Source organism: Pristiophorus japonicus, chromosome 16 (genome assembly GCF_044704955.1).
Source record: "Pristiophorus japonicus isolate sPriJap1 chromosome 16, sPriJap1.hap1, whole genome shotgun sequence".
Taxonomy (NCBI): Eukaryota; Metazoa; Chordata; class Chondrichthyes; family Pristiophoridae; genus Pristiophorus; species Pristiophorus japonicus.
Genome location: NC_091992.1, coordinates 41,099,229 through 41,125,266, shown reverse-complemented (window position 1 = coordinate 41,125,266; position 26,038 = coordinate 41,099,229). Strand labels below are relative to the sequence as shown.

General features: G+C 44.8%; 1 protein-coding gene across 1 annotated transcript; it reads left to right on the top strand.

Annotated features, from left to right (window-relative positions):
* The first annotated feature begins 1,418 nt into the window (after window positions 1–1,418).
* On the top strand, window positions 1,419–24,878 carry supt4h1 (SPT4 homolog, DSIF elongation factor subunit). Its single transcript, XM_070858111.1, has 5 exons — window positions 1,419–1,534; window positions 7,253–7,359; window positions 18,522–18,577; window positions 20,982–21,035; window positions 23,893–24,878. Exons 1-5 carry the CDS (start codon window positions 1,424–1,426, stop codon window positions 23,958–23,960), a joined length of 396 nt encoding a protein of 131 aa, XP_070714212.1. The 5' UTR covers window positions 1,419–1,423; the 3' UTR covers window positions 23,961–24,878.
* The last annotated feature ends 1,160 nt before the right edge of the window (window positions 24,879–26,038 follow it).

The window sequence follows — 26,038 nt, the reverse complement described above, 5'->3', positions numbered from 1 at the left end:
TCCCCCGTCATGAAAGTTTGAGCTATCAACGCCGCCGTTTCCATGGTCAAATCCTTGGTCTCAATTAATTTGCAGAAAATTCCCGCATGACCGATGCCCTCGATAAAGTCCTTTAACATCTCCCCCTGCAGGCGTCTGTGAACTTACAGAGGCTGGCCAAACGCCGGAGGTCCGCCACGACATCCGGTATGCTCTGTCCTTCACGACGTCGGTGAGGGTAGAATCTGTGTCGGGCCATATGTATGCTACTCGCCAGTTTGAGGTGCTCCCCGATCAACTTGCTAAGTTCTTCAAAGGTTTTGTCCGCCTGCTTTTCGGGTGCTAGTAAGTCCTTCATGAGCGCGTAAGTCTTTGGTCCACTGCTGGTCAAAAGGTGAGCCTTTCGCTTGTCGGCCGCTGCATCCCCCAGCCATTCTTTCGTAACAAAGCTTTGCTGAAGCCTCTCGACAAAATTGTCCCAAAATTCCCCAACACAGTACCGTTCCTCTGTGCTACCGGTGGCCATTCTCGTGGGTCATGAATTCCCGTTTCTCGTCGCCAATGTAAAGTCCTTACTCTACGGCATGAAATCACACGAGGCACATTTTGGTGTCAAGGTCACTCTGTGACCCTCTCTCTTTATTTACAGGACTCCAAAGACAATGACCCTGCGTGGGACCTCCCTTTTTATATCTGTGTGATCAGGTAAGGAGTGTCTCCCACAAGTTCACCCTGTGGTCAAGGTGTGCATCTAGGTTGAGTGTATACAGTAATACAGTGGTGTTACATTGTGGTTGCATACATGACACATTCTGCAGGTGCCTTCACCTTTGAAAGTGCCCTACAACATTTGGTGTCCAGTTTAATATTCATATAGCCCACACTAAATAAAAGGATTGCTTGATTCTCAGGCGACAGCACAAGCAGTGACATTGTTCCGTACATGCCATTCATTAAGAGAGAAAATCATTCCTTTTAAATGAAAGACTTGCATTTATATAGCACTTTCACGACCTCGGGATGTCACAAAACACTTTACAGTCAATGAAGTACCTTTTTGAAGTGTAGTCACTGTTGTAATGTCGGAAATGCGGCAGCGAATTTGAGCACATAAAGCTCCCACAAACAGTGATAATAACCAGATAATCTGTTTTAGTGATGTTGATTGAGGGATAAATGTTGGTTTAAAAGTGTTTAATGAAACAAACTCCCTAAATTTAAATGAGGGTGTGTAATATGTATCGCTTTTTATAATCAGAAATGCTACTCCTAACACTGTCGTGTTAACAGTACTATAGTGATATCAGTCAACACTGTTCGATAAGGACAATCCCTACAACACCATTCCCTTACAAAGATGGCGGTCATTCGCTATCCGGTCCTTCATCAGACCACAAACCAACTCTACGGAAGGGACGCTATATTTATACGTAGGGCGGAAGTTATGTTTTTGGAAGGGCCGTACGGAATTTTTACGTCAGTGATGGCAGCGCTGGAGACGGTGCCGAAGGATCTACGGCATCTGCGAGCCTGTCTGCTTTGCTCGTTGGTCAAGGTAATTCCGGGTAGAAGATGTCTTCGGCCAGTGCCACACCCAGGTTGTGTTCGCTGCTGTTCTAAGGGAGTGGGGTTTGATTTCGTGCTATTTGACGGGGACCATAGGCCGGAGCAGCTCGGATTCAGCTATTGTGAGGTTCGATCCCAAGCTGCATGGGACCATGATACAGTAGTTGTAACAGTTATCTTTCCCTGACTCGGGTCGTCTCCTTTCAGTTTTCACGATAGTGATACGTTAATGCAAAGGATCTATCCTCATCCTTTCCACTAGTGTACGTATATGGGCAGCATCTCTATGGAAAAATAAAACTTGGCAAACTTTTTAATAGTAATCAATGAGTTAATGTGAATTCTTGCTGAAACATACTTGTACTGTGGTGAAAATAAATAGCAAATACTGGAGCAGCTCTGGCAGTACCTTGGTGACTTTAATACATATTTCTTTTCACTATTTTCTCAGACTCTTCCGAAGAGCTCTGTGTTATCCACTCTGCTCCACCATTGTTCTTTCCTCTTTCAGCCACTTTGACCTTAACCTCTAGAACTCCTTTCCTAAAGGCCTCTGCCTTACAAATGTTCCTCGCAACCCCCCCCCCCTCCCCCAACAACTAACTTCTGGTTTTGAAAGCCTTTGCTTCTTCCCTCCCTGACTTTTTTTTTAACTCTTTCTTTCTGCTATATGTCTACATATCACTACAATATAACTTGATGACTGGGGGGCTATGCTGTGCGGCGAGGACAGGCTGGTGGAGGACCTTTGTCTTACGGATGTTGAGCGTAAGGCCCATGCTTTCATACGCCTCAGTAAATAACGTCGACTATGTCCTGGAGTTCAGCCTCTGTATGTGCAGACGCAGGCGTCGTCCGTGTACTGTAGCTCGACAGAGGTTGGGGTGGTCTTGGACCTGGCCTGGAGACGGCGAAAGTTGAACAGGTTCCCACTGGTTCTGTAGTTTAGTTCCACTCCAGCGGGGAGCTAGTTGACTGAGGTGGAGCATGGCAGTGAGGAAGATTGAGAAGAGGGTTGGGGCAATGATGCAGCCCTGTTTGACCCCGGTCTGGATGTGGATTGGGTCTGAAATGGATCCGTTGGTAAGGATCACGGCATGCATATCGTCGTGGAGCAGGCAAAGGATGGTGACAAACTTTTGGGGGCATCCGAAACTGAGGAGGACGCTCCATAGACCCTCGCGGTTGACAGTGTCATGGCCTTTGTAAGGTCGAAGAAGACCATGTAGAAGGGCTGGCGCTGTTCCCTGTATTTTTCCTGCAGCTGTCGCACTGCAAGAATCATGCCCGTTGTGCCTCGTAGGGAGGAGTTCCTCAGCCATAGGGAGAAGACGGGTGAGGGAGGACTCTAGCGACGACTTCCCAGTGGCTGATAACAGGGATATTCCTCTGTAGTTGCCGCAGTCGGACCTGTCCCCTTTTTTAAAGATGGTCACGATCATGCACCTCTGAGATCTCCCAACATGCTCTCCTCCCTCCAGATGAGAGAGATGAGGTCATACATTCGCGCCAACAGTGCCTCTCCGCTCCCGTAGCCTTGTTTTTAAGCTGTCATATGGCTTTTTCTACCTTGTACAGTGTTGGTGTTTTACTGAGGTGGTGGTGGGTAACATGCTGTGGGATGGAGTCGAGAACACTCGAGTCAAAGGCAGAGTCTTTATTGAGGAGATCTTTGAAGTGCTCCTTCCAGCAGGCTCTGACTGCCTTGGTTTCCTTGATGAGTGTTCCCCGTTCTTTGCCAGCAGTGGGGTGGAGTCTTGGGTGTTTGGTCCATAGGTAGCCTTGACTGCGATGAAGAATCCTCGCACATCTTGGCTGTTGGCCAGCTGCTGTATCTCCTGTGCTTTCTCCATCCACCACCCATTCTTTAGATCCCGGGTTTTTTGTTGGACCTCAGCCTTGAGCCATCTGTAATGCTGCTTTGCTGCTCCCGAGTTGGGTTGTTGCTTAAGGCTCAGAAATACCCTGCGCTTGTGATCTATTAGCTCTTGGATCTCCTGAACATTTTCATCAAACCAGTCCTGGTGTTTCCTGGTTGAGTGACCGAGCGTCTCTTTGCAGGCACTGGTAATGGAGGCCTGGAGGGCAGACCAAGCACTGTGGGCATTCTGCGTCTCGGGATCATCAAGGCACGCCAGGTTAGCTGTGAGGCACTGACTGTATAGGACTCTCTTAGCTGGGTCCTTAAGTGCCCCGGCGTTAACTTTTTTGCGGCACTGCTTCTGCTGCCCCCTCCACTTTGGGGCTATGTTGATGTCGATGATGGATCGGATTAGGCAGTGGTCATTCAGTTGTCGGCTCCTGTCATGGCATGGGTGATGCGCACATCCTTGCGATCCCTGGCTCGGACACTAAACATCCGTAAGGCAATGGTCCTCCACCAGCTTGTCCTCGCCACACAGCACTGCCCCCTAGTCATCAAGATCCATGGCACAGCCCTGAACAACGTGGACCATTTCCCATACCTCAGGAGCCTCTTATCAATAAGAGCAGACATTGACGACGAGATTGAACACCGTCTCCAGTGTGCCAGTGCAGCCTTCGACTGCCTGAGGAAAAGTGTGTTTGAAAACCAGGCCCTCAAAACTGCCACCAAGCTCATGGTCTACAGGGCTGTAGTAATACCTGCCCTCCTGTATGGCTCAGACATGGACCATGTACAGTAGACACCTCAAGTCGCTGGAGAAATACCACCAACAATGTCTCCGCAAGATCCTACAAATCCCCTGGGAGGACAGACGCACCAACATTAGCGTCCTCGACCAGGCCACCACCCCTAGCATTGAAGCACTGACCACACTTGATCAGCTCCGCTGGGCAGGCCACATTGTTCTCATGCCAGACACGAGACTCCCAAAGCAAGTGCTCTGCTTGGAACTCCTTCACGGCAAACGAGCCAAAGGTGGGCAGAGGAAACGTTACAAGGACACCCACAAAGCCTCCCTGATAAAGTGCAACATCCCCACTGACACCTGGGAGTCCCTGGCCAAAGTCCAGCCTAAGTGGAGGAAGTGCATCCGGGAGGGCGCTGAGCACCTCGAGTCTCATCGCCGAGAGCATGCAGAAATGAAGCGCAGGCAGTGGAAAGAGCGTGTGACAAACCAGTCCCACCCACCTTTTCCTCCAACGACTATCTGTCCCACCTGTGACAGAGACTGGTTCTCGTATTGGACTGTTCAGCCACCTAAGAACTCACTTCAGGAGTGGAAGCAAGTCTTCCTCGATTCCGAGAGACTGCCTAGGATGATGATTATAATATAATGGGTGAAAAATTGCGGTTGGAGGCTTCCTTTGTACGAACGCATCCGACCCGAAAAAAATCTACGAAACTACTTGTTAGTCCCGGAGAAACGAATGAGTCCTTCAGTCGTTGCGCAGCGTTTGGGGATCTGTCTTCCATGTACTGATGTCTGTGTTGCAATCACGTGGGCTGGTCCACCAATCACTAGTTAGTATCCTCATTGATAATAATGGGAGCTCCATTTGTACAAGTTCCCATTACTATCCATGAGAATAACCCCATAAAACAAGAAACACAGCACAATAAATAAAGAAACACCTCACATTTAAAATTAATTGAAATTAAATGTTTGAGAGAAAAATATTTTTTGGATTTTTTTTAATGTGGTTTAATAGGGTTAAAAATAAACTTACCTTAATGGACAGGGTTTTTAACATAAAAATGAATGATTAAACTTAATTTTTCTGTGTTTTAAAAGTGTTATGCTGGTAAAAGTAAGCTATGTGCCTGCTTATACCAGGTGTAAAAGTTTGAAGGACATTCACTGCGCATGAGTTGGGCAAATAGCCTGATCTCTGCTGTGTGGATGTCCTTCCTGCGGGGATGCGTAGGATCTGTCTAAATTTTGACAGATCGGAAAAGCCGGTTTTCGGTGCATGCGCATCGCGCCCCGACTTTTGCGAGGCCTTGCCAGGTCCCTGTGCGCGCACCCGGCAGTTTTCGGTCCAATGTGTTCTGAGACATCCTGCAAGTTAGGAGTGCAACATACAAGCCAATCTATAGCATTTTGAATGATTGTCATTGGAGTGGAGCTTTTGGGTGGTTGTGTCAATGTACAGGCAACTCTCGATTATCCGGGTCCCTTGGGGATCGGGTATTCCGGGTAAACGATTTTGCTGCTAGGGCGAGTGCACGTACTTGCCGAGAATGTTTGAGTCCCAAATTTATAACTTGATGTTAGATTAAATTGCTGGAGTCAACGACCCCTCCCTCAGATCAATGTTGAAACTACTGTAGTTCGAACACCAACTCGACGAGCCTAATGCCCAATCCTTCGGCAGTCATCGGTCGGCGGAGAAAGAGCACAGACAAGCCCGACTGTACCACCATGCAGGGTTCCCAGATCCTGCCTAGAAACCCGAGCTCATTCCCCGCTAGTGCCGTGATCAAGCCCAGCGGCGAGGCTGAAAGGTGAAATGCCAGTCTAAAGGCTTCAACCGCTGGAGGTCGAATGAGACTCGGCTTTACTTACCCCCGAGGCCGGGCGACACCCTCAGTGGCGGACAGGTGCAGAAAGTGGTCAGCGCAGGACTGTGTGTACACAGGACACTATCACAGTTTTTAAAAGTGCCGTTGCAGCGGGTTATCTGTTAGATCCGTGTACAGCTAATTGAGAGTTGCCTGTATAAATAAAAAAAATAGCCTTGAATGAAGGCCTGTCACAGAATGGTTGGAGTAAAAGAGTAAACAAGTCTTGCTGCAATTACATAGGGCTTTGCCAAGACCACACCAGGACTACTGTGTGCTGTTTTGGTCTCCGTACCTAAGGAAGGATATACTTGCCTTTAGAGTGCCTTTGCAATGAAGTTTCACTCGATTGCTTCCTGGAATGAGAGGACTGTCCTATGAGGAAAGATCGAGTAGAATGGGCCGATATTCTCTGGAATTTAGAACAATTAGAGGTGATCTCATTGAAACGTATAAAATTCTGAGGGTAAATGCTGAGAGGTTGTTTCTCCTGGCTGGAAAGTCTAGAACTTGGGGTCAGTCTCCAGATATTTAGAACTGAGATAAGGAGACATTTCTTCACTCAAACGGTTGTTAATATTTGGAATTCTCTTCCCCAATGGGCTGTGGATGCTAACTTGATGAGAATATTCACGACTCAGATTGATAGACTTTTGGATACTAAGCGAACCAAGGCATATGGGGATACTGCAGGAAAGTGGAATTGATGTAGAAGTTCAGCCATGATCTTATTGGGCCTTACGGCCTACTCCTGCTCCCATTTCTTATGTTCTTTGTCCACTGCTTCAAGGTAATTTAATGTTAAATTACTCCTTTCACTGGATGTTGGGATTATATTCTGCAGCTTGTTACTCTGAAAACTGAAACCCAAAGGCCTCACATATGACGTATGAAAGTTGCAATGGAAGTGCTGTGGGTATGAACTTGTCATGATTTGAACTGCAGCTATATCCAACACTCCAGTTGTATTCATAGTTGTCAACTGTTCATTTTAGTGTCAATATCAACCTTTTCATCCCCCATTTGCATTGGTGGTTCAAAATCAACATTTTACAACTGGAAAAAATTGGGATCTATATAGGAGACACATCAGCACCTAAAACTCTGACCCTTTAAATGCATTTTTTAAAAAGCTACAAGTGTTTAATTACAGTCAAAGACAACTTTTAATTTCAAAGTCTGACTGAGATACCTGTTTGTCTTTTTACCCCCTTGTAGACTATAGATCAGTTTGAGTACGATGGTTGTGATAACTGTGATGCCTATCTGCAAATGAAGGGGAATCGAGAGATGGTATATGACTGCACCAGTTCGTCTTTTGATGGGTGAGTTAATTTACAATCATACCTCTTTGGTTGAAAGTGCTGTTCGTTTCTTCTATTTAAATTTTTTTGGGTTGGAATTTCTTTAGAAAGAGTTCTTATTTAATTTTTTTTTAATCAGCTGCTCTGGTTACATTAATTAAAGGAGTATCCAGTTGGGTTCTGGGGTTGGGTAGTTGGGGTGGGGTGAATGGTCCCTTTTCAAACAGCAGGGAAATGACCTCCACCCTGCTTAAGCCACTCTGGAACCACTGAACTGTTTTTTTTTTAAATCACACTGCAGACTGCAAACTGAGATTTGAAGTCACTCCTCAGCTGTTTTCAATGGAACTGTTACAGGATGATCTTTGCAATTGACATTACTGGAGTGGTATGGGTACCCTTCTTGATGCTGGTAACTGAAAATAAATTCCTCCGATTAAAAAGGATTATTTTTTTTACGTAAAGTTGCATTGGACTACTGATACTTCATTATAAATCAGCCTGCCTTTTTCCTTCCCAATTTAGTAAGCTGGGTGCCTTTTTTCCTCCCACGTTTAGTAAACTGCATGCTTATAGAAATACAGGTTGAACCTCCCTCATCCAGAGCTCCCTCATCCAGAACCACCCCTCGTCCAGAACCGTTCCCGGTTACCGGATGGCGAATGCACAGAACTCCGACATGAACACATTGAAGTCCTTCCTCGCTGCTGACTCCCGCAATCGCTGGCCTGACCCCATAATCCACCGTCCCCCCCCCACCCCCCCCTCCCCCTCCCATGATCTCTGCCGCACTTCCAGCCCCAAGTCAGCCAGCCCCGATATCCCCTTGCTCAGTACCTGTACCATCCAATTTAACGTGACCACTCCTCGTTCGGAAAAATCCCTTATCCAGAACAGGCCAGGTCCCGAGGGTTCTGGTTAAGGGAGATTCAACCTGTAGTACGATAACATAGGTTAACATGTGGCCTGAGAAATGGTGCAGGAGGGAGGGCTTCAGATTCCTGGAGCTTTGGGACCAGTTCTGGGGCAGGAGGAACCTGTTCAAGGTGGACTGATTCGTCTCAACTCTGTTAAGGTGCAATGTCCTCGTGGGGGGGTTAACTAGTGCTGTGGGAGAGGGTTGAAACTAATTTGGCATGGAAGGGGACAGGCACCAGGATGAAAGATTGTAGAGGAGAAACCAGGTGCATAAAGAACTGAGGGGGACAATAGCACTAGAGTACAGAATAGTTCAAAAGTAGGAAGGCTCAGACAGGGGCCAAATGCAAGGCAATCTAAGATGGGTTTGGAGTGCATGTGTGGAAATACATGTAGCATGATAAATAATGTTGGTGAGCTGTATGTGCAAGTTGCCACATGGGACTATGATATAGTGGCAATAACAGAAACCTAACTCAAGGAAGGGTGGATTGGGAACATAATATTCCTGGCTACAATGTATCCAGGAAAGACAAGGAAGGAAAGCAAGGAGGGGGGAGTATGTGGAAATCAGTGATCAGATTATCATTACGTTTAGAGTAGTTCTAGGAAAGGACAACAAACAGTCAAGCGTAAAAATACTCAACTGGAGGAGGGCGACTTCATAAGAACATAAGAACATAAGAATTAGGAACAGGAGTAGGCCATCTAACCCCTCGAGCCTGCTCCGCCATTCAACAAGATCATGGCTGATCTGGCCGTGGACTCAGCTCCACTTACCCGCCCGCTCCCCGTAACCCTTAATTCCCTTATTGGTTAAAAATCTATCTATCTGTGACTTGAATACATTCAATGAGCTAGCCTCAACTGCTTCCCTGGGCAGAGAATTTCACAGATTCACAACCCTCTGGGAGAAGAAATTCCTTCTCCACTCGATTTTAAATTGGCTCCCCCGTATTTTGAGGCTGTGCCCCCGAGTTCTAGTCTCCCCGACCAGTGGAAACAATCTCTCTGCCTCTATCTTGTCTATCCCTTTCATTATTTTAAATGTTTCCATAAAATCACCCCTCATCCTTCTGAACTCCAACGAGTAAAGACCCAGTCTACTCAATCTATCATCATAAGGTAATCCCTTCATCTCCAGAATCAGCCTAGTGAATTATCTCTGTACCCCCTCCAAAGCTAGCATATCCTTCCTTAAGTAAAGTGACCAAAACTGCACGCAGTACTCCAGGTGGGCCTTCACTAATACCCGATACAGTTGCAGAAGGACCTCCCTGCCTTTGTACTCCATCCCTCTCGCAATGAAGGCCAACATTCCATTCGCCTTCCTGATTACCTGCTGCACCTGCAAACTAACTTTTTGGGATTCATGCACAAGGACCCCCAGGTCCCTCTGCACCGCAGCATGTTGTAATTTCTCTTCATTCAAATAATATTCCCTTTTACTGTTTTTTTTTCCCCAAGGTGGATGACCTCACACTTTCCGACATTGTATTCCATCTGCCAAACCTTAGCCCATTCGCTTAACCTATCTAAATCTCTTTGCAGCCTTTCTGTGTCCTCTACACAACCCGCTTTCCCACTAATCTTTGTGTCATCTGCAAATTTTGTTACACTACACTCTGTCCGCTCTTCCAGGTCATCTATGTATATTGTAAACAGTTGTGGTCCCAGCACCGATCCCTGTGGCACACCACTAACCACCGATTTCCAACCTGAAAAGGACCCATTTATCCCGACTCTCTGCTTTCTGTTAGCCAGCCAATTCTCTATCCATGCTAATACATTTCCTCTGACTCCACGTACCTTTATCTTCTGCAGTAACCTTTTGTGTGGCACCTTATCGAATGCCTTTTGAAAATCTAAATACACCACATCCATCGGTACACCTTTATCCACCATGCTCGTTATATCCTCAAAGAATTCCAGTAAATTAGTTAAGCATGATTTCCCCTTCATGAATCCATGCTGCGTCTGCTTGATTGCACTATTCCTATCTAGGTGTCCCGCTATTTCTTCCTTAATGATAGTTTCAAGCATTTTCCCCACTACAGATGTTAAACTAACTGGCCTATAGTTACCTGCCTTTTGTCTGCCCCCTTTTTTAAACAGAGGCGTTACATTAGCTGCTTTCCAATCCGCTGGTACCTCCCCAGAGTCCAGAGAATTTTGGTAGATTATAACGAATGCATCTGCTATAACTTCCGCCATCTCTTTTAATACCCTGGGATGCATTTCATCAGGACCAGGGGACTTGTCTACCTTGAGTCCCATTAGCCTGTCCAGCACTACCCCCCTAGTGATAGTGATTGTCTCAAGGTCCTCCCTTCCCACATTCCTGTGACCAGCAATTTTTGGCATGGTTTTTGTGTCTTCCACTGTGAAGACGGAAGCAAAATAATTGTTTAAGGTCTCAGCCATTTCCACATTTCCCATTATTAAATCCCCCTTCTCATCTCATCTTCTAAGGGACCAACATTTACTTTAGTCACTCTTTTCCATTTTATATATCTGTAAAAGCTTTTACTATCTGTTTTTATGTTTTGCGCAAGTTTACTTTCGTAATCTATCTTTCCTTTCTTTATTGCTTTCTTAGTCATTCTTTGCTGTCGTTTAAAATTTTTCCAATCTTCTAGTTTCCCACTAACCTTGGCCACCTTATACGCATTGGTTTTTAATTCGATACTCTCCTTTATTTCCTTGGTTATCCACGACTAGTTATTCCTTCTCTTACCGCCCTTCTTTTTCACTGGAATATATTTTTGTTGAGCACTATGAAAGAGCTCCTTAAAAGTCCTCCACTGTTCCTCAATTGTGCCACCGTTTAGTCTGTGTTTCCAGTCTACTTTAGCCAACTCTGCCCTCATCCCACTATAGTCCCCTTTGTTTAAGCATAGTACACTCGTTTGAGACACTACTTCCTCACCCTCAATCTATATTACAAATTCAACCATACTGTGATCACTCATTCCAAGAGGATCTTTTACTAGGAGATTGTTTATTATTCCTGTCTCATTACACAGGACCAGATCTAAGATAGCTTGCTCCCTTGTAGGTTCTGTAACATACTGTTCTAAGAAACAATCCCTTATGCATTCTATGAATTCCTCCTCCAGGCTACCCCGTGAGTTGATAAGGAGTCTTGCCCAGGTGTATTGCAGTGAAAAATTGGTAGGCAAAGCAGTAATTGAACAATGGGAGGTGTCAAAGAGGAGATGGTTCGGGTACAAAGTAGACACATTCCCACGAGGGCGAAGGGAAGGGCATCCAAAGCTAGAGCTCCCGAGATGACTAAAGATATAGAGCTCAAATTGAAATCGAAAAATAAGCCTTTTGACAATTGTAAAGTTCATAATACATTAGAGACACAAGCTGAATATAGAAAATACAGAGAAGATTTAAAAAGGAAATAAAAGGTGCAAAGTGAGTATGAGAATAGATTAGTGGCTAACATAAAAGAGAACCCAAAAGTTTTTTACAAACATAAGTAGAAAAAAGGTAGCCAAAGGGGCCAATTAGAAATCAAAAAGGAGATCTTGTGGAGCAGGGGGGGATGGCTGAGATACTAAATGAGTACTTTGGATCAGTCTTCACGAGAGAAGGGGATACTGCCAATGTACCAGTAAAGGAGGAGGTAGTAGCAATATTGGATAGGCCAAAAATAAAGAGGAGGTTGACGGTACTCAAAGTAGAAAGTCACCCGATCCAGATGGGATACTTCCTAGGTTACTGAGGGAAGTAATGATGGGAATTACGGCGACTCTGACCACTATCTTTCAATCTTCTTTGGATATGGGGGTGGTGGCGAGGACTGGAGGATTGCAAATGTTACACTCTTGTTCAAAAAAGGGAGGGCGCCTGTTTTTCGCGGCGAAAAAAAGATGCGGTATTCTCGAGCTCCTTGGAGCTCGATGTCTGCTTGGCGCGGCGCACAGGGGGCGGAGCCTACCACTCGCGCCGATTTTGTAAGTAGGAGGGGGCAGGTACAATTGAAATGAGGCTTCTTGGTGCCGGCAACCCTGCGCGTGTGCATTGGAGCGTCGCGCATGCGCAGTCTGAAGTAAACATTGGCACTCGGCCATTTTTAAAAGTACTGCAGAAAAAGTGAAGATTTGTTTCTTGGACCCCTGCAAAGGCTTGTATTTTAATTTTCTTGATATTTCTGTGTGTGAGGGAGTGCTTTTAGCAGCACTGCTGAATAAATCACCACCTGAAATCAGTGAGTTCAGCTTTTCACTGCTAAGCTTGCAGAACCGGTGCCTGCAAATTAAGGACTTTTCTTTGCTTATAAATGTTTATTCAGGTTGGATTTATTTGTATAATATTTGTATAAGTATAACTAAGGATTGATTGTAGAATTTAATGACTTCCCTTCCCCCCCCACCTCGTTCCCGACGCCTAATTTGTAACCTGTGCCTGATTTTTTAAAGTGTAGACAAGGTTTTTTCAAGCGTACAAAAATCCTCACTTACTCCATTCTAAGTTAGTTTGGAGTAGGTTTTCACTGTGGAAACTTTGAAATCAGGCGTCAGTGGCCGGACACGCCCCCTTTTGGGAAAAGAAAATTCTGTTGCAAAGTGAAACTGTTCTACCTGACTAGAACTGAAGGAAACTAAGGGCCCAAGTTTCCACAGGATAAAAAACGGGCGCCCCTCTGAGCTGGGCGCCCGTTTTTCGTGACTAAAACGGCGCCTAAAAAAAAAAAAATCTCAATTCTGGAGCGTTCTGCAGCTCCTTGTCTGCCTGGTGCGGCGCCCAGGGGGGCGGAGCCTACACTCGCGCCGATTTTGTAAGTGGGAGGGGGCGGGTACTATTTAAATTAGTTTTTTTCCTGCTGGCAACGCTGCGCGTTGGAGCGTTCGCGCACGCGCAGTGTGAAAAAAACATTGGCACTCGGCCATTTTTGTAGTTCTTTGTAGAAAAGCACATTGCCATCAGCACATCAGCACTTGCAGCCTTCTCACTGTCTCCTCCCCCCCCCCCCCCCCGCGGGAAGAACGGGCGCCTCAGGCTGACTGTAGCATTCTCCGTGCCTGAAGCACTTTCACACAGGTAGGAAGATGGTTTATTTAATCTTTTCTTTGCTTATAAATGTTTATTCAGGTTGGATTTATTTGTATAATATTTGTAGAAGTATAAATAAGGATTTATTGTAGAATTTATTGACTTCCCTTCCCCTCTTCCCCGCCCCACCTCGTTCTGGACGCCTAATTTGTAATCTGCGCCTGATTTTCTAATGTGTAGAACAGGTTTTTTCAGTTCTACAAAAATCTTCACTTGCTCCATTCTAACTTAGTTTGGAGTACGTTTTCACTGTGGAAACTTTGAAATCGGGCGTCAATGGCCAGACACTTTTGAAGAAAAAATTCTGTTCCAAAGTGAAACTGTTCTAACTGACTAGAACTGCAGAAAAAAAAATGTGGAGGATTGCGATTTCTAAGATAGTCCGTTCTCCACCAGTTGCTCCTAAAAATCAGGCGCAAATCATGTGGAAACTTGGGGCCCTAAGGGCCCAAGTTTCCACATGATAAAAAAACGGACGCCCCTCCGAGCTAGGCGCCCGTTTTTCGCGCCTAAAACGACGGCGGAAAAAAAACGAGCGATTCTAGAGCGTTCTGCAGCTCCTTGTCTGTTTGGCGCGGCGCCCAGTGGGGGCGGAGCCTACACTCGCGCCGATTTTGTAAGTGGGAGGGGGTGGGTACTATTTAAATTAGTTTTTTTCCTGCCGGCAACGCTGCACGTGCGCGTTGGAGCGTTCGCGCATGCTCAGTGTGAAAAAAACATTGGCACTCGGCCATTTTTGTAGTTCTTTGTAGCTGTTTAGTTTTTGAACATTTTTTAATAAAAGTACATTGCCATCAGCACAGAGGCTTCTTGTAGCAGTGAGAAGGGTGCAGGAAGCCTCAAAGTTGAGGCAGCCGTTTCCCGACGACCTCCCTCTTTTGCCGTCGGGAAATGGCTCCTCAATTTCTGAGGCTTCCTGCAGCCTTCTCTCTTTCCTGCCAGCCGTCTGGAACGGCTCCACCCCCCCCCCCCCCCCCCGCGTTCGGTCGGCTCCCTCCTTCCCCTTTCCCTCCCCGGCCCGCGTTTGGTCGGCTCCCTCCTCCCCCCTCCCCGGCCCGCGTTCGGTCGGCTCCCTCCTCCCCCCTCCCCGGCCGCGTTTGGTCGGCTCCCTCCTCCCCCCTCCCCGGCCCGCGTTCGGTTGGCTCCCTCCTCCCCCCTCCCCGGCCCGCGTTCGGTCGGCTCCCTCCTCCCTCCCCCCCGCCCGCGTTCGGCCGGCTCCCTCGTTTTGTGAGGCTTGCTGCACCATTCTTCCTGGCTGAAGCACTTTCACACAGGTAGGAAGATGGTTTATTTAATCTTTTCTTTGCTTATAAATGTTGATTCAGGTTGGATTTATTTGTATAAGTATAAATAAGGATTTATTGTAGAATTTAATGAGTTCCCTTTCCCTGCCTCCCCCTCTTTCCCCCCCCCCCCCCCCACCTCGTTCTGGACGCCTGATTTGTAACCTGCGCCTGATTTTTTAATGTGTAGAACAGGTTTTTTCAGTTCTACAAAAATCTTCACTTGCTCCATTCTACTTTACTTTGGAGTACATTTTCATTTTGGAGTACATTTTCACTGTGGAAACTTTCAAATCAGGCGTCAGTGGCCAGACACGCCCCCTTTTGAAGAAAAAATTCTGTTCCAAAGTAGAACTGTTCTACCTGACTAGAACTGCAGAAAAAAAAATGTGGAGAATTGCAAATTCTAAGATAGTCCGTTCTCCACTAGTTGCTCCTAAAAATCAGGCGCAAATCATGTGGAAACTTGGGCCCTATATGTGGAGAATTCCGATTTCTAATATACTCCGTTCTACACCAGTTGCTCCTAAAAAATCAGGAGCAAATCATGTGGAAACTTGGGGCCAATAATTTGGGACAAAATTAATTGGCACTTGGAAAAGTATGGGCTAATAAATGAAAGTCAGCATGGATTTGTTAAAGACAAATCATGTTTGACGAACTTGATTGAGTTCTTTGAAGTAACGGAGAGGGTTGATATGTATATGGATTTTCAAAAGATGTTTGCTAAAGTACCACATAAGAGACTTATTAGCAACATTGAAGTCCATGGATTAAAGGAACAGTAGCAAGTAGCAGCGTGGATGCGGAATTTGCCAAGGGACAGAAAGCAGAGAGTAGTGGTGAACTTATTGTTTATCAGACCGGAGGGGAATTTACACAGGTGTTCCCGAGGGTTGTTACTTGGACCCCCAGGATTCGGTATTGGAACCAGTGCTCTTTTTGATTAACTGAACTTGGGTATGCAGGACATAATTACACAGCTTGCAGATGACATGAAACTCAAAAATTTAGTAAACAATGAAGATAATCTTCTTAGGCAGTCCCTCGGAGTCGAGAGTGACTTGCTTCCACATTAAAAATATATTTTCCGGTGACTGAAGAGTCCATTGCGGGACCTAAAGTCTCTGTCACAGATGGGACAGATGGTGGTTGGAGGAACAGGAGGTTGGGGTGCCTGGGTTGTCGTGCGTTCCTTCTGCTGACGACGCTTTGCTTCAGCTTGCTCTTGGCGAAGAGACTCGAGGTGTTCAACACCTTTCCGGATGCTTTTCTTCCATTTTGGGCGTTCTTGGGCCAGAGATTCCTAGGTGACGATGGGGATGTTGCACTTTTTCAGGGAGGCTTTGAGGGTATCCTTGATGCATTTCCTCGGCCCACCTGGGGCTCACTTGCCGTGTCTGATCTCTGAGTAGAGCGCTTGTTCTGGGAGCCTCGTGTTAGGCATGCGGACGATGTGGCCCATCCAGCGGAGCTGATCGAGCGTGGTCAATGCTTCGATGTTGGGATGTTAGCCTGAGCGAGAACACTGACTGTGCACCTATCCTGCCAGTGGAATTGCAGGATCTTGCGAAGGCAACGTTGGTGGTGTTTTGAGGTGCATGCTGTACATAGTGCATGTCTCTGAGCCATATAGGAGGGCGGGTATCATTACTGGTCTGTAGACCATGAGCCTGGTGCCGGGTTTGAGGTCCTGGTCTCCAAGCACACACTTCCTCAGGCGACCGAAGGCTGCAATAGCACACTGGAGGCGGTGTTGGATCTCGTTGTTAATGTTTGCCCTTGTTGACAGTATGGAAAATGATCCATGTTGTCCAAGTCCTTGTCGTGGATCTTGATAACTGGGGGGCGGTGCTGTGTGGCAGGGGCAGGTTGGTAGAGGACCTTTGCCTTACTGATATTTGATGTAAGGCCCATGATCTTGTACGCCTCGGTGAAGGTGTTGACGATGGCTTGGAGTTAGGATAATAATAGACTACAGGGAGACGCGTACAGACTGGTGACATGGCAGAAGTTTAACACAGAGAAGAATGATGTGATGCATTTAGATAGGAAGAATGAGTGGAGGCAATATAAACAAAATGATACAATTTTAAAGAGGGTGCAGGAACAGAGAGGCCTGGAGGTGTACTTACATAAATCTTTGAAGGTGGTAGGACAAATTGAGAAGGCTGTTTTTATTAAAAAAATAAAAAAAATGCCTATTGGATCCTTGGCTTTAATAATCGAGATATAGAGTACAAAAGCAAGGGAATTACGCTAAACCTTTTATAAAACACTGGTTAGCTGGCATATTGTATTTAATTCTGGGCACCACACTTTAGGAAGGATGTCAGGCCTTTGAGGGTGCATAAAGATTTACTAGAATGGTACAGGTTGTACCTCTCCAGTCTGGGGCTTTCTGATCAGGTACCACCCTGGTTCGGCATCAGTCCCGTGCCTGGTGCGGCGGTGTCGGCGGGTTGACACGACCTTAACAAAAAAGAACAGCAAACCAGCATGGAGAGCGAGAGAGGGTGAGGCCCAAGGTCCGCAGCCGGAGCGTAGCCGAGGTGTTTAGGAGCCCAGGCGCTGTCTACGGTTACCGATATGCCTAGGCTAGACGTGACCTCCTGTGGTTCAGCAAATTCTCTGTTCCAGCACCGGTCAGGTCCTGAGGGTGCTGCACTGGAGAGGTACAACCTGTACCAGGGATGAGGGACTTCAGTTATGTGTACACTGGAGAAGCTGGAGTTGCTCTCCTTGGAGCAGAGAAGGTTTAGAGGAGATTCGATAGAGGTATTCAAAATCATGGAACAGTTTCTGTCGAGTAAATAAGGAGGAACTGTTTCCAGCGGCAGAAGGGTAGGTAACTGATTGGCAAAAACAGGCGATACAAGGAAGCGTTTTCTTACGCAGCGAGTTGTTATGATTTGGAATGCACTGCTTGAAAGGGCGGGAAAGCAGATTCAATAGTAATTTTCGAAAGGGAGTTGGATAAATACTTGAAGGGAAAACATTTATAGGGAGAGAGCCAGGGGTGTGGAACTAATTAGATAACTCAACCAAAGAGCTGGCACAGGCACGATGGGTCGAATGGCCTCCTATGCTGTCATTCTTTGATTCTATTTTCTCCCTCCTAGATTATTACGCTGCCTTCCTCTTTTCTTCTTCCTAGATGCAGTAAGCTGCATGCCTTTATTTCTCCCAGATTTAGTAAGCTTTGTGCTTTATTCCTCTGAAGGTGCTGACTCATGCTGTGGTGTTGTGCTATCGGTGCCAGCCCAGCTTTTGCGAGAAAGCCACTTTTCTTGTAAGAGCCTAAAAAATTACATTTATTTCTGCCTTATTTCTCTCTGATGTCTCTCAAAGCATTGTTCGCAAAAATGATTGCATGGAAGTGCAGCTATGATTTATATAGGCAAATTGCACTTTGCAGCGGGAGTCACTGGGTCATAATCTTGGCTCCCTAGACGGAGGATGCTGAGGTAGGTATGGGATAGTGCCCTCAATCCTGTCCCTGGTTAAGATCAGCTAACTAAGTGTAGACTGGAAATTAGCTTGCTGCCTTTTGGTCTCTATAATGTAACACTGTACCAAACAGCGTTGTGTACGGATTTTCTTTGCATAAATAACATTGCATTTCCCTTTCTCTCTTTCTTCGCATTCCCCATATGAAATAGAATTTCTGTGGTACTTGTAGAATCCTACCTATACTTACAAAGCAGACCAGAAAACCTAGCTCTCAAGATGCTAATTATCCAGTGGCATGTTCCTGCTATTTCAGACCTCGGCTGTTTGCACATGGTGGCAGTGTGGATGTAAAGCACGCCTTGATTTTCAATTGTTGTTTGACTCCGATGCGGTGGATAATGTTGTTTATAGATATGGGGCAGGATGTAGCTGATCAAGTGATTAATGCATGTTTTTTTTCAGGATCATTGCAATGATGAGTCCTGAAGACAGCTGGGTCTCCAAGTGGCAGCGGATCAGTAAGTGAAGAGTGATTTAGTGCATGTTGCAATATTCCTGCATTCTGTTTATATTTAGGGATTATTTTGAGGGAGGAGAATTTTCTGTGCAGTAGCTTGGTACATTATGGGCATTGTGCACTAATCAAACTTGTGCTGTATAAACAATGTGAAGGTGTTTAAATAATGCTTGATTCTATCTAGGTAACTGTAAAGATGCTTTTGTTAAGCGGCATAGTCTTGACTTGTCAGTCGAGCATGGCGAGTGCTTTGACGCAGTCAACCCATGCAGATCTAAAAAAATATAGGTCCTCCAAAATCTACCACCAAAATTCTGCAATACTGTTCGTGGAAGTTGAACATCTAAGTACCTGCTTTTAGTATGTGTTCCATAATTCTTGATTTAAAGTTCAAACTCCACATATAGAACTCCTGATGGGACTTTGAGGTTATTTTATACTTGTTCTTCCAGGTTACTGGCCCCTTACTGATAAATATCTGACTGTTTCATGCTATAGATAGTGATTCTCCAAGAGTGGCTACAATTATAGTGAGGAAGGAGAACAGCACAGACTTCAGAAGAGATTTTTCCCTTCCTCACTAATTCTTTCCCATCCTCTTCTCTCTGTTTAAGGCACTGACTTCTTACTGGCACATAGTACCTTGCTGAAGTGACCATCGTTCATTGGTGTACTTTGGCAATGAGTGTCAGTGAAGTTTTCAACTATGTGTGGTGGGAAATCACTGCAATAGGAACATAGGAAATAGGAGCAGGAGTAGGCCATTTGGCCCTCTAGCCCATTCCGCCATCCAATAAAATTATGCTGATCTAATCTTAACCACAACTCCACTTCCCTGCCCGCTTCCCATAACCCTTGACTCTCTTATCGTTAAAAAATCTGTCTATCTCCACCTTAAATATATTCAATGACTCTGCCTCCACAGCTCTCTCAGGTCAATAATTCCAAAGATTCACAACTCTCTAAGAGAAGAAATTCCTCCTCATCTTCTTTTTAAATGGGCGACCCCTTATTTTGAAACTATGCCCCCTAGTTCCAGGTTCCCCCATGAGGGGAAACATCCTCTCTGCATCTACCCTGTCAAGCCCCCTCATAATCTTACACGTTTCAATAAGATCACCTCTCATTCTTCTAAACTCCAATGAGTATAGGCCAACCTGCTCAACCTTTCTTCATAAGACAACCCCTTCATCTCTGGAATCAACCTAGTGAACCTTCTTTGAACTGCCTCCAATGCAAGTATATCCCTCCTTTAAATAAGGAGATCACAACTGTACACAGTACTCCAGTTGTAGTAAGAACTCTCTACTTTTATACTCCATCCCCCTTGCAATAAAGGCCAAAATTCCATTTGCCTTCCTACTTACTTGCTGTACCTGCATGCTAACTTTTTATTTTGTAATCTCCATTTAAATCATAATTGCTTTTTTATTTTTCCTACCAAAGTGGATGGATGACCTCACATTTTCCCACATTATACTCCATCTGCCAATTTTATGCCCACTCACTTAGCCTATCTATATCCCTTTTCAGGTTCATTGTATCCTCTTCACAGCTTACTTTCCCATCTATCTTTGTATCAATAACCAACAAGGGTCACTGCTCAGCAATCAAACAAGAACCCTGGCAGATTTTCCTCTCTAGTCGAGGGGATTTGAGGCCCTACTGCCCATTTGAAATTAGCACAGACCCGAAATCCTCCTGGTTTGTATGGCTCAGCTATTACTAGGTAAACTTGCTGCGTTATCAGGAGTGAGGGGAAAGAGTCCTGAAGAGGCTGTTTGAGAAGCTGTGCTCAGTCATTTCCAAGGGTGGATGGTGGCAATATTCTGATCATATTTGGAGACTATTGAGTTGTTGTTCCTTAACTTTCACAGTTCACCGTTTACATATTGGCACATGATGCTTTGGTGAAGACAGAGGAGTTCCTCCTAGACTACTACAATTGCATAGATGAACTGGCAAATAAGGATTTATCATAATAGGAGCTACTGACTTCAGATTTCCCTCCCTGTAGGAAGCACCATACCCCTGCTCAACACATTTGCTGGATTACTTGGCTTAGACCTGAACCCCATTCTAAGAATCTGAGCACAAGTCATAATATGCTGCTCCAAAAGTTCTCTCTGTTTGAGCTGCAAGTTGTACTAAGGCCAGCAGTATAAATTCATTGATTTTTAAATTGTAATGATCACAAGCTCAGGCTAAAATACTAGTAGTGAGATTAGTGATTATAAAGTGAATTCAAATGACTGGCAAAGATAAAATAATAAAGATCCAAGTGTAATACTCAAGAAATCTGGTAACTATTTCACACATGAAGGAAGTCCTTCATAACGCTATGTTTGTCTGAATTGGTGTATGATAGCCTGTTATTTATTGGTATTTGTTTCCTGCTTTTTCAGGTAACTTCAAGCCAGGCATCTATGCAGTATCAGTGACAGGACGGTTACCCCAGGGTAAGATACTATACAGCTGTAAACTAACTCTCCCAGGTATTGGGACAGTCACAGAAATGATAATATCAAATCTACAAAGTGCAAGTTGGAAAATAGATGATGGGTACAACCTTTTTTTAAAATCACATGATAATTTAATGTGTATCTTTTCATTTTATCCCGAGTTATGAGGGCCAAACATTAAGATCAGAAGCAATCAAACAAGAACTCTGGCAGATTTTCCTCTCGAGTCGAGAGGATCTGAGGCCCTACTGTCCATTTGAGATCAGCACAGACCTGAGATTCTCGTGGTTTGTATGGCTCGTATGCATTCTGTTGTTTTAAGTAAGCTTTTCTTTGCAATCAACAATCATCCATTTGCATAATTAAATGTGAATATAAAATTCTTTGAAACGGTTATACATTACAATCTGGGACAGATCGGAAGAGAGTCAGAAGTCAAACCGCCAATTTGCTGACTAGAAAGGCCACAAAATAATGAAGAAACACGTGTTCAAAATCAGTTGAGATATCTCTAAGTCTAGGCAGTGTATTAAGATTGAGACGGTCAAATTTTAGCTCGGGCTGACCAGAAAGGAGAAATGTGAGTATTAAATCTCTTCCCTGGAATAATGTAAAATATTTTGTGCTTTTGTATGTTACAAGAAGCATAGAATAAGTTCTAAAAGATCTAAAATTGCTACTCCGTTTCGTCATTTGTATTCTGTGAAATAAACTAGCTTCTTGTCACAGTTAACCAGTTCCACCTTTCAGAAGGTTGGAGAAGCATACGTGTGAGGATCGATGTTCAGTTCTTGTAGCAAGGTGTCTGATTACATTCCCCCCATTCCTTTTCTGGGTTGCACTATCATATTACTAGATTGTTTCATCAATTGCAGCACTGCTCCCCGATTATCAAAATCCATGGGGCCTTGGACAATGTGGACCATTTTCCATACCTTGGGAGCCTACTGTCAACAAGGGCCGATGTCAATGACGAAGTCCAACATTGCCTTCAGTGTGCCAGTGCAGCCTTCGGTCATCTGAGGAAGAGTGTTTGAAGACCAGGACCTCAAATCCGGCACCAAGCTCATGGTCCACAGAGCAGTAGTGATACCCGCCCTCCTATATGTACAACAGGTAACTCAAAGCACTGGAGAAGTACCACCAATGCTACCTCCGCAAGATCCTGCAAATCCATTGACAGAATAGGTGCACCAACGTCAGCGTTCTCACTCAGGCCAACATACCCAGCATCGAAGCACTGACCACGCTTGATCAACTACGTTGGGCGGGCCACGTCATCCGCATGCCCGATACGAGACTCCCAAAACAAGCATTCTACTCGGAGCTCCGACACGACAAGCGGGCCCCAGGTGACTGAACACCTTGAGTCTCTACGCCGAGAGCAAGTTGAAGCCAAGCGTCGTCAGCAGAAGGAGCGCACGGCAACCCAAGCACCCCACCCATCCGTTTCTTCAACCACCGTCTGCCTCAGAGACTGTGACGGAGACTGTCGGGCCCGCATAGGACTCATTAGCCACATGAGAACTAATTTTTAGTGTGGAAGCAAGTCATCCCCGTCTCCGAGGGACTGCCGAAGAAGAAGAACTAGATTGTAGGTAGTAAGGACAAACTCTTGAACGTAAGGAATGCGGGGTCTGCTTCTGGTAGTACTGAACCCGTCACTATCTAAGGTAGACTTTAAATTTGTAACCGTTTCTTCTCTGCCTCTCTTGGTACCTCTACAGGTTGCAACAGTTTTGTCTTACTGCTGTTGTACAGGGCCTTAGTGAGTCCTCACCTGGAATATTGTGTTCAGTTTTGGTCTCTTAATCTGAGGAAGGATGTTCTTGCTATTGAGAGAGTGCAGCGAAGGTTCACCAGACTGATTCCTGGGATGGCAGGACTGGCATATGAGGAGAGACTGGATAGACTGGGCCTGTATTCACTGGAGTTTAGAAGGATGAGAGGGGATCTCATAGAAACTTATAAAATTCTGACGTGACTGGATAGTTTAGATGCAGGAAGAATGTTCCCGATGTTGGGGAAGTCCAGAACCAGAGGACATAGTCTAAGGATAAGGGGTAGGCCATTTAGGACTTCTTCACTCAGAGAGTTGTTAACCTGTGGAATTCCCTACTGCGGAGAGTTGTTGATGCCAGTTCATTGGATATATTCAAGAGGGAGTTGGATATGGCCTTTACGGCTAAAGGGATCAAGGGATATGGAGAGAAAGCAGGAAAAGGGTACTGAGTGAATGATCAGCCATGATATTGAATGGTGGTGCAGGCTCGAAGGCCGAATGGCCTATTCTTGCACCTATTTTCTATGTTTCTAAAAGCAGAGTTTGCCCCTAGTGTTTACCACGAGCTTAGGTCTTGGAGTGGGACTTGAACTTAGAGCCTTCTGTCTCAGGTGAGAGTGCACCTTTTGTGCTTTTTAATATCCAGGTCAGTCCCAAATATTCAAACACCACATTCAAAATTGTTTTATCTGTTGATTTTTATTCAATGCCTTTATTTTACACTTTGTTGATCCTTGAGTTTTGTTTTCTCCAAAGCAACTATTGTTTCCTGTTTTAAAAAAAAATCAATGCAGTATAGTCCGAATCTCAATCAGTCTGTGTGGTGTCTGTGAGAGAAAACCTATCAGGTGTTACTCAATCTACTGAAAGGAACCATAGGTTGGTGCTATACTTCCATAAACTCTACCTGGCTTTGGGAGTATATCTGACATTACTTAAAGGCACCATACATTAGTGCTATATTTCCTAGAGTAAACATGTCTCCTTGTTCTCTGCTGGCTGACTTGTGAATCCATTTTTTTGTTTGGTGTATGCTGTTCAATTTGGTCTCATGATCTGTTTATTTTGCAGGTATTGTGAGGGAACTGAAGAGTCGAGGTGTGATTTACAAATCAAGAGACACTGCTATCAAATCTTAATGGCTCCATCTTGCTTACCTCCAAAGTGATTACAAATGATCTGCTCCAACTAGGATTCACCTTTTTCCATTTATAACTGGAAGCTTCTGTAATGTTCTTACTACAGATATTTTGCGATGTATTTGTGTAATGTAGCATCCAAATGCTACACTTAGGAATGTCCGTGAAGTGTTTGTCCATACTCCCAGAAAAATAATTGGAGAGTCCAGTACCTGATGCTACATTCTGCAAACTTATATTTCCCCTTAGTCAGGGAGAAAAGTTTGTCTACCAGATAGTAGAATAAACTTCTATTTTATAAACCAGGAAGAGTTTAATGTGACTGTTCAATGCAGATTGTATTAAAGTACTGTTGTATACAAACCAAGTATCAGTGCAGTATTTCGATGTCTAAAACTCCAAAACAATTTTTTTGAGCTGGGAAGGTGTGGGGGATGGGAAAGAATTTGAAGCGTAGACAATTCAGTATTTGTTGAAGTATTGAGAAATGCTAGAACGGGCAACCTGCCATGCAAATTTCAAAGACTCGTATTCTTAACTTCATATTCTTAACTCCTTGTGCAAGAATACATCTTGGAGAGCTTTACTATAAGGAGGTGTGGAATAATATACATTCTGCACCCTGTTTTATGGTGGAAATGTGAAAACATAGGACTTTCTTTAATACTATAGTATTAGTTCGTGATTAAATCTGGTAAAACACAATAGTTTCTTACTGTGAAGATGTGCTATTCTTTTGGACAATTGGTTTGCAATGCTTGGACTGTAAAGTGCAATTTGGATTACTTGTGGATGTCTGTACAATAACATTAATCCCAGAGATGGACAGGGAAAGAATAGTTTTGAGAAGAATGAAGAACTACCTAGAGATGTGTGAGTTGCAGTTCTCTGGTAAATAAACCTGTGGCAACACGACAATCTGTCCTTTATTTAAAAAGTTAATATTGCTGAATGGAACTTTACTCTGCACCAGTGTTTTGTGCTGACAATGGATGTAAAAAATATAACCGTTCTACTGCCTAACGTTGATCTTTTGAGCAGAAATTTCCATCTCTCTACCCCTGGGGGGAATAACTGGGATAAAATACCCAATCTGAAATTTACAAATTTAATTGTTATTAATTTGCTTTTATTTGCCTTTTTTGGTGTTTTTACTTCATTTATTTCATCTGATTTCTTTCCCTTTGATTCCCTAGTTTCTGGTAAGTTGCTTACATGTGCATTAACTTCTAACCGCCTAACCTTTACAACTGCCCCTCTCAACAGCTGTCCCTCTCCTTCATCTCAGCCCTTGTCCTCAGCAAAACTTTCAGTTCCTACTCTGCAATCCCCATCTTCATTCCAAGTTCAAGGAGTGCAAACCTGAGTGTAAGAGGCTTACTTACAACTGAATTAATCATCTATTGCCAATTCTGGCTCAACCAAATTCTTTTGGACTTCACTCTCCTCTGCCAAAATCATCCACCAAATTAGGATAATGCTGGAGAGCAACAATAACCCGGGCTCTTTTTCTCCACTACCTACTGTCTCCTTAAACTCCTCTCTCCCTTCCACCCTAATTTCCAGCAACAAGTCTGAGGATCTCGTGCATTTCTTTGTCACTAAGATAGAGATCAACCATTCAGCTGCCTTGCTTGCTTCCTCCTCCCATGCCCACCAAGGCAAATCTTTCCCCCCCCGCCCCACATTAGTATCCCTTCTACCCTAGTCCTGAACTCTCAACTCTCTAATTGCTCCACCCAGGACCTTGCCAAGCTCATCTCAACCATGAGACCTATCTCCTGCTCCCTTGACCCCTGTCCTCAGATTTACTTTGGCTCCTGGTTCCTCAATACTTCAAATTTAAAACTTTAAATCCCTCCATGGCCTTGGCTCTCTCTATATGTAACCTCCTCCAGCCCTCTCCCGAACTCTCTTCCTCTGCATCCAGCCTTTTGTGCATTCTGCCCTCCCCCCTTTTCACTCCGCCATTGGTGACTTGTGTTTTCAGCTGCTCAAGCCCCACATTTTGGAAATCTCTTTCTAAACCCCCCTGTCTCTCCACTTCCCTTCCTTTTTTCTTAAAAACCACTACTGAC